Source organism: Schistocerca gregaria, chromosome 5 (assembly GCF_023897955.1).
Source record: "Schistocerca gregaria isolate iqSchGreg1 chromosome 5, iqSchGreg1.2, whole genome shotgun sequence".
Taxonomy (NCBI): domain Eukaryota; kingdom Metazoa; phylum Arthropoda; class Insecta; order Orthoptera; family Acrididae; genus Schistocerca; species Schistocerca gregaria.
The window spans coordinates 459,307,750-459,323,280 of NC_064924.1; the positions used below are offsets into that span (position 1 = coordinate 459,307,750).

Sequence of the window (15,531 nt, forward strand, 5' to 3'; positions counted from 1 at the left end):
GATGTTTGAGTGCCATGCTTGGTTTAGGGGCGGCCGTACAGACGTCAAAGATGATGCTCATGCTGGAAGGCCTGTTACCCGCACAGACCCAGACATTGTTGCCAAAGTGGTTTGTGTGGATCGACATCAAACCATTCAAGACCTTGCAAATGAAGTGGGTATTGGTCATGGGACATGTCAAAGAATGTTGAGTGATGAATTGGGCATGCATCGTGTCGCCCCAAAATTTGTGCCAAGGATCTTGAATGCCAATCAAAAGGCACAGCGTGTTGAAGTGTACACGGACCTTCGTCAAACCGCATCTGATGATCCAACCTTCTTGTCACGGGTTATCACCGTCCACGGATGCTGGATTAACGATTATGACCCAGAGACAAAGCAACAATCATCCCAGTGGAAGAGCCCGGGCTCTCCAAGACCCAAAAAACTGAGACAGATGAAGAGCATGGTCATCATTTTCTTTAATACCAAGGGAATTGTGCACAAAGAATTCATCCCACCCAACCAAACAGTGAATTTCGCGTATTACTGTGACGTTTTGCGATGGCTCTGTGAAAATGTGCGGTGACAATGTCCCAAACTTTGGCGTCAAGGGAATTGGCTGCTGCATCACGACAACGTGCCCTGTCACACGTCCTTGCTCACCAGCACCTTTTTGGCACTGTACTCACCAGATTTGGCACCTTGCAACTTCACGCTGTTTCCAAAACTGAAACTCAAGTTGAAAGGCTGTCGGTTGGACACTAGAGATAATTCAAGAAGCATCACTTGTGCTGATAAACACCCTCAAAGAACAGGACTTCCAGAAAACGTTTGACCAGTGGCAAAAGTGCTGGGACTGTTGTGTGTGTGCAGATGGGAACTACTTTGAGGGTGATGGTGACCATTAGTCCAAAGGTAAGGTTTTCAATAGATGGCAGCACCAGTCCCAAAAATTTTGGATAGCACTTCGTATAACCCTGGACTGTAACAGCTTCACCATACCCTTATCCAGGACATTGCCCTGAAATGGAGGACTTCCTACCCAACCTGCACAACATCCTGGTACAGCCCTGTGCCACTCCCACTCCCAGTCCCTTGCCATAGGGCTCACATCCATGTGGCAAACCAAGATGCAAGACCTGCCCAATCCACCCACCCAGCATCTGCTGCTCCAATCCTGTCACAGGCTTATTCTACCCCATTAGAGGCTAGCCACCTGTGAAAGCAGCCATGTTATATACCAATCCTGCTGCAATCACTGCACAGCTTTTTATATCTGTGTGACTACCAATGAGATGTCTATCACGATTAATGGCCATTGCTAAACTCTTGCGAAGAGCAAAGTTGACTAACCAGTGGCACAATATGCATCTAAGTACAGTATGCTCAATGTCAATGGTTACTTCGTAACCTGGACGATCTGGATCCTTACTTCTACCACCAGCTTCTCTGAACGACGCAAATGGAAGTTATCTGTACAATACAATCTCTGGTCACATAAATGTTCTGGCTTCAATCTCCAGTAACCATTGTCACCACACCCTCCACCAACAGTTTCCCCTTCCTCTGTCATGTTACTTCCTCCCAGTTTACGTCACCACATCTCCTTCAGCATGTGCCACTCCCTGCAGCTCTGACAACTGTGCATCACTTGCCCAGCTTGAATACCTGCCACTCCTCCCTCCAACATTCCTAGCTGGCAAACCTGTTGCCTCCCTCCAAGTCGCTAACCATTCATCAGGTGTGTGTGTGTGTGTGTGTGTGTGTGTGTGTGTGTGATTTACTTTGATTCGTAAAAAGATTATTGTGTGTGTGTGTGTGTGATTTACTTTGATTCGTAAAAAGATTACTGTGTGTGTGTGTGTGTGTGTGTGTGTGTGTGTGTGTGTGTGTGTGTGTGTGTCTGTGTGATTTACTTTGATTCGTAAAAAGATTACTCTGAAAGCTAGCAAGTTTTCTTTCTTTTTGTGCATGCATATCGTTGACTCAAAGTTGCTGCCTTTCAGTGACTGGTCTCCTTTAATCCAAAGGTATTTAATTCTTATTTTAAGAAACTTCCAAGTGAAATTTTGCTTGCAGCAAAACCACACTACACAAAATTTGAGCGCAGGATACAAAAAAGTCACTACAGGTGGGTTTATCTCATACTGGAGTCTGAATGACCTTCCCTTTCCACTTAACTTTCCTCAACATGTCCTCCTCTGCTCCCTGATGAACTGTTAATCTGGAAACCTAGGTACTGTTTCACTTTAGCTTTAATATGCAAACATGCAGTAAATTTTTTTTTATGCAGATTTGTGTGTAATTTGATGTCATATTGCTAAATATCATCACCTCTTATTTTGTTTATTTTTATTTCATTAGAAAGAGCAGTTGTTCTTGTACCAGAAAAGGTTTTATTTATTTTCAAGACCCTCCGGATAATGTGAAAAATGAGCTTGAAAATAATGCTGTGAAACATTAGCAAACTTTAAATTTGGATTTTTAAACTCCACCTCTTGAACAAAACAATGTATTTCTTGTTTATGTTTCCCCAACTATGAACTTTATATTGTCTGAATGTACAAAGTTCATGGTTGTTTTTCTGTTTTAGGACTAAAAACTATAACATGTGCATTTTGTATGCTTAGTTTCTATTGTTCACTTTAGACTGCATTACTTATGAAAGTGGATTTCTACAGATCGACTTGCTTTTATGCCATTACCATTTGACGGAATTTCATCTGGAAAGTAGTTGAGGAAATTGCTGAAGAGAGTTGATGACTTTGAAAATACTTTTTCGTGAGTAGTTGTTGTATATGTCTTGTTCTTACATTTTTCCCGAGTTGTGCATGTTTGGTGTGTTTTCTCTTTCTATTTAATTACACTGGTTTCAATACCTTTTTTATACTTCACTCTCACCTGTTTTCACATGATTTTTATACAGAAATGAGATTTGAGAGAACGATTATGTTGTCCTTCTTACAGAAGTATGCTGTGTTGGTTTTGGCACTCACTTGTTCAAGATATTGTTTCAAAAAAGGCATGAGAACCAGCAGACTTATAGAAATCCACTTTCATAAGTAATTTTGTTTCCATGAGCAATCAAAACAAAATAAATAAGATGGACATTTTATAGTTTTTAGGCTTAAAATAGAAAAAAATACCCATTAACTCTGTATTATATTTTACAATAATAAATTGAGACCCACAGAAGATGACACGTAGATGCCGAAGCATGTTTTGGTAGAAAAAAAAAAAAAAGAAATACATAGTGTTTAGTTGAAGGTGGAGTAATGTAATTTGCAGACAAGGGAAAAAATGTTAACAGGAGCTTCCAGCCCCAGCAAGATGATTATTTGCAAACATGTAGTTAAGAGTTGTTAGCTTTTTGTAATTTTTAGATGTCTTTTGCATGTTTGTTGATGTTTCTAATCATGACTAAGAAATTATTATGGCACTGGGTATCAAGGATGGAAATAATTCAAGAAGGAGAACAGGCTGTCATCACCTACTAATGACAGTGCAAATAGACTTCTTCTTGTACAAGACGTACTCACTTATTTCCCAGTACACACTGGTTGACACACAATGTGTTTAAATTGTTGGTCACAGTCACCAACCATTATCACTTAATGTCCAGGCTGTCAACATCATTTCAAATGTATTGCAAATTAATCAGTATGTGCTGTGAAATAATTATAAATGGGTCTGTCTAGTATTAGAAGAAGTACATTCGTGAAATCATCTGTAGGTGAGTGGTAGCCTCTTCTCTTTTTTTTAAGTGCAACCAAGAAATCACATATTTTCCAATTTAACAGTATACTGAACGATTTGTAACAAGTTAAGTCACCAAACTTTCAGTAGAAGTGGAACTGTTTTGTTTACTGTGAGGTACAAGGTTGCTTAGCACAATCGTGTCTGATTAAAATTATTTTTGATGGGATGGTTGATTCAGATGTTGGATTTTGTTTACTATCATGGAATCTACTTGCTTGCTTGCACAATTCAGTGTGTTATCAGACCTTTTTTAGTAATTTAAAGAAAGTGTGCACTCACTAAATTAACTACAACTTTACGATGACTACTGAAATTATGCGGTTCTTATGACCCTGAAACAGGTCGAGTGATTTGCTTTTATCATGAAGATTTGTTTCTGATTTAGTTTCAGTTCTTGCAAAAACGCTACTGTAACCCTTTTGCGAAAACAAAACATTCCATTAAAAAGGGTTTATGGAGATGCTCAGCGAACTCTAGTTGCAGTTGCTAAAAGAAAATTGTTGTGTATCACAGAGAAGGTTACTGTTGAAATTCTGAGAGTGTACATTTAAAGACAAGTTGGGCAACATTTTGTTTCCTCCAAGGACAAACAAAGTAGAGAAATTAAGAGTTCACATGGAAGCTTGTCAACAGTTGTTCTTCTCATGTACCACACAGAAATGGAATAGAGGAGCGGGAACAATTAATGTGGTACCAGAGATACCCACTGTCACACACCGTAGAGTGGCATGTGTAGTGCAGATGCTGATGCAGATGTAGGACAGCTGAATTAACAAAGCTCTCAAAATGTAGATTTTTACCAGTACAATAATTATGCACAGTATGCCAGAAAGGGGACACAATATACTTGCTGATTATATTATCCTCCTCAAATGCTTCAGGTGCTGAACCTATGAAACTGCAGAAAGGGTGAAATCAAGTTTGTTATGTAGTGGCAGTTCTCCTTAAAAATATCAGAAGTAAGGTTCATAAGGCTGCATAAAAATGAAAGATTTATCAAGTGTATGATTTGTAGACAGATTACAATTTGTGTTTGGCTTAAGTTGGGAACATTTATGCAGTAAAATTCTGATGTTAAACACTGGGTACTGTGTTGATTATGGTGACCTACCGAGTGAATTAAAGCAAAAAAATGTGCCAGTTTCTTCAAATACTGAGGTTTGCGAACTTCTCATTTTCTCCAAAAGGCGGATTGGTACCATCAGTGGCCTCTGAATTTACAGTTTCAACAGTAGGTGGTTATTTTACCAATACCTGCGTACAAGAAGGAAGAAGTCCTTGCCGATTAAAATAAAGGGTTTTAGCTTTCTTTGAGAGTGACAAATTTAATCAGATTTAAAATTCACTAGGTGAACTGGTGTGTTTTAAAACTTTTTTTTTTCTTCAAAAGTTCGGTTTGATAGACTAAAGTATGTAAGTACTATACAAATGTTTATAGGTTTCTTACACAAAACGCTGCTGTTAAAACTATTGTTTATGAGTCTTGGACAGTAGTATTTTTGAGCTCTTTTGTTTAATCTTATCCTTAGGGTCCCGAAAACAAACAAAATCTTTTGTAGTACAAAACAACTGTTCACTCTGCTGAAACAAAATGAAGAAAGCAAGAGGTGAAAATATTTAGCAATATGACATCAAAATGTGCTTAAATTATATACACAAATTTTTGTTGACATGTTTGCATGTTTGTAAATTCTGTAGCAACCACAAATAACTGAAGCAATTCATTAGAATTAGTAGAATAATTTCTCTGCAGAACAATTGAATGGCACTCAAGATACTTTGCTTGTCCAAAAATAATCACAGTCATAAAATGGTGGAAAAATTGTCATGACTGTTTTTTTCCAAACTTCGGCTTCATGCAGCATGAAAATAGGGAACGACACAGCCTTGAATTTTTAACGGTGTATTGAGCACAAAAAGTTGTGCATCTGCTCCAAATGTCACCTTTAGATTTCAAACACTTTCATTTCTAAGCTATCTTTAATTGGGCCAAAACTGCTGTAGAGCGACATTTTACATCTCCATACTGAAAAGTTTGTAAAACATTGGATTTTTTGTATCCTGAGCACAAATTTTGAATAGCTTATTACATAAGGAATACATGTTCAAAACTAATATAGATTAAAGATATTCTGGCGGGGTAAACTGTCCACATTGTGTAGAAGATCCAATAGTCAATTTGCTAAAGGAGGTTTGCTGGGGGAGGAGGGTGGGGGGGGGGGGGTATGTAAGGGGTGCCCAAAGAAGCTCAACTGACAGCAGGCTGCAATAGCTATGCAGAAATTGAAAGGCTTGCTCAGGATAGACTAGCATGAAGAACTGAATACTGAAGACCTCAACAACAGTGCTAGACATTGAAACTTTTTTCTTGTATTTGATGATGCTTGGCTGGAATAGCCTGGGAATTAAATAATAATGTGCATGCAAAAAGTTTCCATTTTAGGGCTTTGCTGCAGCGTATATGCAACACATCACCGTAATGTGCATATATGAGCACCAGCATGTAGGTAAGACATTATTGTGGTACTTGTGTCTTTCCCACATGCGTACAGTAAATGTGGAAATGTAAAATATTGCAATGCTATTATCAGATGTGTTCAAAGGATCAGTGTGCTGTTATACTTTTCTTGGCTGCTCAAGGTCAAACCCCAGTAGACATCTATCGGAAAATGAAGGATGTGTATGGGACAGCATCTCTCTCAGATACCAACATTTTGAACTGGTGCACCAAGTTTATGCTGGTTGCGCTTCTACACAAGACACTGGTCTTTCTGGGAGGCCAGCAGAAGTTACTCCAATTCAAGCGAGACACACTTGAGCACCCCCTATAATCCTGAACTCTTCCCCTGTTATTATCATATCTGTTTTACCAAACAATTATCTTCAATCTGGTGCATCGATGGTATGATAGCCTACTGCTCATGGCAATTTTACCTGATTAGCAGACCGATTCTGGACTGCACGGACTTCAAACAGGAACTTTTTGAGTGCCCCATTTATTTGTTTTATTATTTACATCTTTTTATGTCTATGGCAACTTTTGGTTTACTCTGGAAATGACATTTATTTAAATTTTTCCTGTTTACAAGCGGACCATTTCACCAAGAATGTGTGGAATGAAAAAGAAGTATAAACACTTGAATTGTTTTGTAAAATATATATTCTGTGTTAAGTTTTTCTTAGATATTCTACAGTCATAATCTCCTCACTTTAACTGCTAGTTACGTGGATAAGACCCTGTATATCTTGCTTGATTGTCTTCAAATCCTTTCTCTTGTCATCCTACAGTCTCATGTAAGAGTGTAGATGTAAGTTGAAGGACAGATTTATTTTACACTGGTGCTTGTTTTTGCAGGAAGCATGAGCTACGATGAACCGAGAAAAACGGCATAAGTCAAAGGAAGAAACTGATGCTGTTTCTGCAAAGAGGCGGAGGACAAATTATGAGGCAAATGGAGCCGATTGTAGTGATGATGGATACGAGAGCAACGTTTCCCAACAGTCTCAGAGCATTCAGAAGGTTACAATAAAAAATCAATTTCATTTTAATGTGTTGCTGCTGTTACTCAAACATCATCAAAATATTTATATTTTACATAAAAATAGACATAAATGTGGATCTTACATACTGATTTTCCATTTTTTACTGATTTTACTGCGACTGATGACCTCATTGTGTGGTCGTCTCCCCAACTCAACCAACCAACCATTTTACTGCGAGATACTACCAGATAACAACAGGAAAGTGATTCTTAATTTCTTCTTTACCATTAAAAGTAAGCAGTGTTCAGGCCAAAAAGTGTTAGCATTTCAAGTAAATAAAGTCCGATATTTTAAGCAGTTGAATGATTAATGATTTGGTTGGAAGTGGGTCTTTCGTATTGAGCAAGTTATTTCACAAATCTGAATTGTTTGATGGCTGTGCAATAGTTAAGAATTGCACAATACGCTCTATGCCGCTTGAGAGAGCAATGTGTGATGCCTTCAATTACTGCTGTAGTAGGATATTGTCAAATGACATTTCACAAAATCCAAAGAAATTCTGGTCATATGTAAAGGCTGTTAGTTGCACCCAAGTTAATGTTCAGTCCCTAGTGAATGAGACAGAAACTAAAATTGAGGGTCTCAAAGCAAAAGCTGAAATGCTGAATTCAGTTTTCAAATGTTCCTTTACAAAGAAAAACCCAGGAGAATAGCCTGAATTCAATCCTGGTACCACTGAAAAGATGAATGAAATAAGTACTGTTGTCAGTGGTGTCGAGAAACAGCAGAAATCTTTAAAATTGAACAAAGCTCTAGGGCCTGATGGAATCACAGTCAGATTCTACACTGAATTTGTGGCTGGGTTAGTCCCTCTTCTCACTGCACTTATCATAGATCCCTCAAACAAAAAACTGTGCCCAGTTCTTGAAAAAAGGCACAGATCACGTGTGTATACATGAAGGGTAGTAGAAGTGATCCACAAAACTACCGTCCAATATCGTTGTGATCGACTTGTTGTAGAATCTTAGAACATATTCTGAGCTCGAACATAGTGAACAGAATGACCTCTCAATGCCAACAGAATGACCTCCTCAGTGCCAACCAGCATGATTTTCAAAAACATCAATCATGTGAAACCCAACTTGCTCTTGTCTCACATGTCATACTAAAAGCTTTGAATCAAGGGAGGTGGGTAGATGCAGTGTTTCTTGATTTCTGAAAAGCATTTGACTCAGTGCAACACCTGCTTATTGTCAAAAGTATGAACATATGAGGTATCAAGTGAAACTTGTGACTGGATTGAGGACTTTTTGGTAGGCAGAACACAGTCTGTTATCTTGGATGGAGAGTCATTGTAAGATGTTGAAGTAACTTTGAGTGTGCCCCAGGGAAGTGTGTTGGAACCCTTGCTGATCATGTTGTAAATTAATGACCTTTCAGACATTATTAATAGTAAAATCAGGCTTTTTGCAGATGATGCAGTTATATAATGAAATACTAGATAGAAACTGTGAAAGTTTTCAGTCAGATATTGATAAGATTTCAACATGCCGAGAGATTAATAACTTGCTCTAAATGTTCAGAAATGTAATATTGTGCACTTCAAAAATTCTAGTATGCTATGACTATGATATCAATGAGTCACTGTTGGAACCGGCCAATGCATACTAATACCTGGGTGTAAAACTTTGTAAGGATATGAAATGGAATGATCACATAGGTTCAGTTGTGGGTAAAGCAGGTGGTAGACTTCATTTTATTGTAGAATACTGGGGAAGTGCATTTAGTCTACTAAAGAGATTGCTTACAAATCACTTGTGTGACCCATCCTAGAATATTGCTCAAGAGTGTGGGACCCATACCAGAGGTACTAACGGGGGATATTGAACATATACAGAGAAGGGCAGCATGAATAGTCATAGGTTTGTTTTATCCGTATGAGAGTGTCACAGAGATACTGAAGGAACTGAAATGGCAGACTCTTGAAGACTGTTAACAGAGTTCCAAGAACGGTCTTTAAATGATTACTCTAGGGATATACTACAACACATGGGATGTACCCTCTGCCATGCACCTCACAGTGGTTTGCAGAGTACACATGTTGATGTAGATGTAGTGTGTTACCTTGTGCAGAGTGATAATGATCGGCAACATAGAAAAATTGAAATAACAATGGGGACAGGAAACCATAACATATTGCAAAAATATGTTGAGAGCCCGTGACCAAGCTGATCAACTCATTGCACATACAGGTTTCGTGCATATTAAAGTGAAGCTGTACAACCTACAATCTGTGTACCATTTTTGTACCATTTTATTTGTTAGCACCTTGTTGGACACACCATTATGTCCTGAATGGGATATATGTGTGTAAAATGTGGCCAGCTTGTTAAGGAAACTGAATTTTGTCTTCATTATTGTAAATGTGAGCTAACTGTTCAGATAATCTATCTACATCTGCATCTGGACTGTGCAAACCCCTGTGGCAACGAGTACACCCCATTGTATCAGTTATTAGTAGGGACAGGAAAAATTTGTTTAAACTATAAGGTGCTGAATAATGCAATTTTTTTAAAGGAAATAACACGAATTCAGCTGTTTTTAAGGAAGTAACGTGAATTTGGTGATTTAAGGAAGTAACACAAAATCGGCATTTTTCAACAGAATTTCTGTGTGTCCTTGTAAGAAGTGATGTAAATCCAATGAAGCTAGTGCATATTTAATGTTGAAATGTTCCATGTTCAACTGTCACACTACTTTTTGCAGTCGTGATGTCATTAGCGGCCTTTCAACTATTGACTTTAGCGAGCGTGTACTAATGACCACTGTATGAATTTGGATTATTTATTTCGTTTGTATTGTTTGTGCTGCAGTGGCACAATGAAAATCTGTCCCAAGCATATCACAATGCCAAAGCCTACAGTAACTGCTGATGAAAGGGTGCGAGAGTTTGAAATTGATGGGTTATATATTCCCAGTAAGTTAACAGTGTTTTGTAAATTCTGCAATATCAGAATTTCATGGGAGTGTAAAGATTTTATAGTGAAACTTGTGCAGACTGAAAAACTTAAGGGCAACAAGTTGAAGTAGATGAGTTTGCCAATAAAGTGGCTGTCTGCAATTAGTAGCAGCTTTGAAGCTGCAAAAAAGAAGAAGAGCGATTGTGAATATCTGGCCTAAAGGACTGTGGAAACATTTTTGAAGGAAACATTCCACTCCACAAATTGGATACATCATTGATAAATATGTTTTTGCATTTTTAAAATATATGTATCACTCCACACCATTCTGGCCAAGCACAGCAAAAGTATACAAATGTTAAAAATTGAAATAATAGTGTCTGTTGCAGATACTTTGTTGATGATGTATTTCACACTTCTAGCGCATCTTCAGATCATTCATGAGCTGCGGAGACTGGTTTCTGTGGTCTCCACAGCTCAAGAACGATATGAAGGAGCGTGAAGCGTGTCATCAATGAAATATCTGCAACAAGATGTTATTTTCTTTTTTACCTTTGGTATTTATTTTTAAATAATTATTTGTGTCAAAATTTGTTGTTAAAATAATTTTTCTCTACACTTCTCTCATTTTTGGCCTACCCTGCTTTAGGAATAGTTCCATTTTCAATATAGCATTGAAAAATGGTTAAATATGACAAAAATAGATAACTGATAATAGAAAAAGATTGCCAGAAAATAACACCGAAAAGTGTAAAAAATGTCACCAGTTTGGCCATAAAATAACACAGATATTTTCCTGTCCCTAGTTATTAGGGTTTCTTCTCCTTCCATTCACACAAGAAGCACAGGAAGACTGATTGTTAAAAATGGCTCTGTGTTGCTGTAATTAATGTAACCTTGTCATCACAATCCCTATGTGACCAATACATAGAGGGTTTTAGTATATTCATAGAGTCATTTAAAGCTAATTCTTGAAACTGTGTAAGTAGGTTTTCTTGTGATAGTTTGTGTTTATCTTCAAGTATCTGCCAATTCAGTTTCTTCAGCATCTCCATGAGACACTGCCATAAATCAGTTAAATCCATGACCACTCTTACTGCACTTGTATATGTTCGATGTGCTTTGTTAGTCCTATTTGGTACAGATCCCAACACTTGCACAATATTCCAGAATGGGTCACACAAGTGATTTGTAAGCAGTCCCCTTTGTAGACTGATCATGTTTCCTCGGTATTTTACCAGAGATCAACCACCTTTGTAGACTCATTGCGAATCCATTAGTCTACCATCTGCTCTATCCACGACTGAGTCTATTTGATCATTCCATTTCATATCCTTGTGAAATGTTATGTCAATATAGTTGTTTGAGTTGGCTTATTCTAACTGTGGATCATTGATGTTATACGATGCCATGTTTCTTCGTTTTGTAAAGTACACAATTTTACATTTCTGAATATTTTAAGCTAGATTCCAATCTTTGCATCACTTCGAAATCTTATCAAGAGCTGACAGAATATTTATGCAGCTTCTTTTGGACAGTACTTCATTACAGATAACAGTCATTTGCAAAAAGTCTGAGGTTACTATTAATATTGTCCACAAGGTCATTAGTTTAAAGCTTGAACAGCAATGGCTCCAACACACTTGTCGAGGGCAAATCTGAAGTTACTTATAATTCTGCTGACAACTCTCCATCCAAGTACATGCTGCGTTGTCCCTACCAAAAAGTCCTTAGTCTAGTCTCAAATCTTGCTTTGCTCATACTTTTGACATTAAGCATAGACCTGGTACTGAGTCAAATGGTTCTTGGAAATTGGGAATACTGCATTTTCCTGACTGTCTTGATCCAAAGCTTTCAGTATGTGATGTGAGAAAAGTGGGAGTTAGGTTTCACAAGGTCGATGTTTTTGGAATCTATATTGGTTGATATGGAGGAGGTCGATCTGTTTGAGGGACTTCATTTGTTTGAGCTCAGAAAATATTATAAGATTCTACAACAAATTGATGTCAGGCATATTGCGTGTGAGTTTTGTGGGTTGTTTATACTACCTTGTTGTAAACAGGTGTGACCTGTGCTTTCTTAATAGACTGTTGTTAGAAAAGGAGCTGAATCAGTATAGAATCTGGTAGAGATTCCATCAGGCCATGGGGCTCTCTTCAGTTTAAATGATGTCAGCTGTTTCTCAACAACAAACACTTTTTTCACTCATCTTTTTAGTGGTACAAAGATTACGTTGGGGCAATTCTCTTGGATTTTCCTTCATAAAGTAACATTTAAAAACTGAGTTAAACATTTCAGCTTTTGCTTTACTTCTCTCAGTTTCAGTTCCTGCCTCAACAATGTAGTACAGATAGCGTAGTCAAGAAGATATAGAAGATTAAGGATACAAGACAAATATCACTTTAAGATTTGAGAAAGATATAAATGACAGGTACTGCTCATGTTCATTTCATTGAGATAAATTGCATCTCAAAAAGCCATTCACTGTTTTAAGACTCAGTGACTCAAACCATCACAAACACTGTTATCAGCAAGTGCATTTGTGAGGGGCAAACTTAGGGTAAATAGCTTGCCTCCTCCAGATCATTAGCAAAGATTAGAAGAAAGTGTACATCACAGGTCCCAAGCTCATCCCATCAGGCAAAACAAAAACGGTCAAACTATATGTCCCAGTCATCAAATCACCACTACCTTCACGCAAGAAGAACCTAGTGATATAAAATGAAACTACTACAATAATGATTTCAAAGCTTTCAGGATACACTGCTGCATCTCGTGTAGTAAACCTTATAAAATTACTGTACAGGTAATGTGAATACTGCAGTCTACTCCAATCAACTGCATGCCGTCTCATGAACATTGCACCCATTGGCTCTCACTAGGCTCACCATACACTTCCTGTGCTTATTCTTTGTCTATGTGGATTATAATGTGCATGATGTGCTGTAAGGCTTTGATACCATGAGTCCCTTTGATCAAGCTGTTGAATGTCTTTTTTTTTTTTCAGCAGATCTATCTCTTCTGAACATTAAGTAAAGCACGAACATCAACTACACTGCAGGATCCGTCGCTGCAACCGAGTGTTTGTTAAGATCTGCTTACCTCATAGCAATTCTCAGAGATAAACCTGCTAACTGGTGGAATGAGAGTTGTCACTCAGCAATTGAGGACAGGTGTGAGGCTAAGTGAAGGTTCAGGTATAGATTTACTGCTGAGAGCCTCTCCACTACTCGGGTGGTGACAGGAAAATGTAGCCCCATAATGAAAGAGCAGGAACGATTGTGGCAGGAGTTTGTGAAACACAGAAATTGTTCCGTTGTATCCTTGGTTTGCCAAAATAAGCTGTGCCACTATGTGATCGTATATGTCTTCTGGAAAAACTGGATGACGCACATAGTTGAAAGATGGATCGAGACAACCAAGAACTTGAATTTCGAAAAGCCAAATGGACTAGTATGAAGTCTATTGAAAAAGCTTTGGGGAAGCAGCCCATGCATGTACACCAGTATTCACACCAAATCAGATAGACTCCAGAATTTTTTTTCTTTCTAGAACACCACAAACTTGACAACATACATGTCAAATTAAAAAAGTAACATAGTGGACTACGTAAAGAAGCACCATGTGACTCAAAATCTTCTGGTGATTTTGCCAGGAAAGAACTATTAACTGCTCTGATGCATCAAAACAGGTAAAGCACCCTGTTTTGCTGGAATACACTGTGAGTTTCTTGTTTGGTGCTGCAAAACAACAAACATTCTAACATAAGGAATATTAATAGATGCTTTTAAAACTGCAAAGATAAATGTCATATTAGAAGCAGACAATCCATGCCACAAGCTAGAAAGCTACAGACTAATAGCTCTTTTAAGCTGCTGCTACTAACTGCTGGAATGGCTGTTCCTTAGCAGAACTTGTCTGAAAATTCCAAACCTCATACCGCCAGAGCAAGCTGGCCTTAGGCCAAATAGAAGCTGCACAGACCAAGTCTGTGGCTCTTATTAAAGCTTAAAAAAAGCTCACCACACGTTTAGGGATGGAATTTTCCCAGGACATGGTATTTGTCCATAAAATCTATACATGCCATGAACCTTTCAACACCAAGCTGTTACTGTAAAGCTCCAAGACAATCCATCTTACGTTGTCTAGAATGTGATCTGGGAGCATACCCTGGTGATGTAGTGGAGTTCTTCAGTCCAACACTCATGTGTCTTGATGGCTGCAACTAATCTGAGCATGTGAAATTTACATTTTACTTGACAACATACATGTCAAATTAAAAAAGTAACATAGTGGACTACGTAAAGAAGCACCATGTGACTCAAAATCTTCTGGTGATTTTGCCAGGAAAGAACTATTAACTGCTCTGATGCATCAAAACAGGTAAAGCACCCTGTTTTGCTGGAATACACTGTGAGTTTCTTGTTTGGTGCTGCAAAACAACAAACATTCTAACATAAGGAATATTAATAGATGCTTTTAAAACTGCAAAGATAAATGTCATATTAGAAGCAGACAATCCATGCCACAAGCTAGAAAGCTACAGACTAATAGCTCTTTTAAGCTGCTGCTACTAACTGCTGGAATGGCTGTTCCTTAGCAGAACTTGTCTGAAAATTCCAAACCTCATACCGCCAGAGCAAGCTGGCCTTAGGCCAAATAGAAGCTGCACAGACCAAGTCTGTGGCTCTTATTAAAGCTTAAAAAAAGCTCACCACACGTTTAGGGATGGAATTTTCCCAGGACATGGTATTTGTCCATAAAATCTATACATGCCATGAACCTTTCAACACCAAGCTGTTACTGTAAAGCTCCAAGACAATCCATCTTACGTTGTCTAGAATGTGATCTGTGAGCATACCCTGGTGATGTAGTGGAGTTCTTCAGTCCAACACTCATGTGTCTTGATGGCTGCAACTAATCTGAGCATGTGAAATTTACATTTTTGTTTTTATTTTTACTTTAAATTTTGTGTGAAACCATGTATACCATTCACTTAATAAGTATACAAAATAGATTGCTTATATGTTGCTGTTTTGATGCAGATTGTTTTAATAGAAAAGCTTCTTAGTAGGTATCCAGAGAATGAGGTGATTGATGTGGTAACATAGGATAGTTGTTCTTAATTTGTTGTTTCCGCGATAGAATTAACAGCAATGTACGGTACTTCAAGCTCAGTCCCTGAGATGCTGTTTAACATGAGAAGTGATTTAAATTATTTTTTCATAATCTTGGTAGATTCAGCATTGGTATAGCACTTATCCTTTCTTTTAATAACATTTGTAATGTTTGAATCTTCGTCATTAGTCCGTGCTTCAGATTTTTTCATAATATTCAGAGGACTAAC

The 15,531-nt window shown here is 37.9% G+C and overlaps 1 protein-coding gene across 7 annotated transcripts in view; it reads left to right on the top strand.

The window, feature by feature from the left end:
- The window catches only part of LOC126273101 (structural maintenance of chromosomes protein 6), a 262,264-nt gene that overhangs the window by 70,481 nt on the left and 176,252 nt on the right, over positions 1-15,531 (top strand). For 5 of the 7 annotated variants that reach the window (XM_049976533.1, XM_049976532.1, XM_049976526.1 and 2 more), the window contains exon 2: positions 7,097-7,261. In XM_049976533.1, coding sequence (XP_049832490.1) covers positions 7,112-7,261 — 150 coding nt within the window. In that variant the 5' untranslated portion in view covers positions 7,097-7,111. Of the gene's footprint in view, positions 1-2,663; positions 2,764-7,096; positions 7,262-15,531 lie in introns of all 7 variants that reach the window. The other 2 variants (XM_049976534.1, XM_049976528.1) reach the window with 1 other exon arrangement.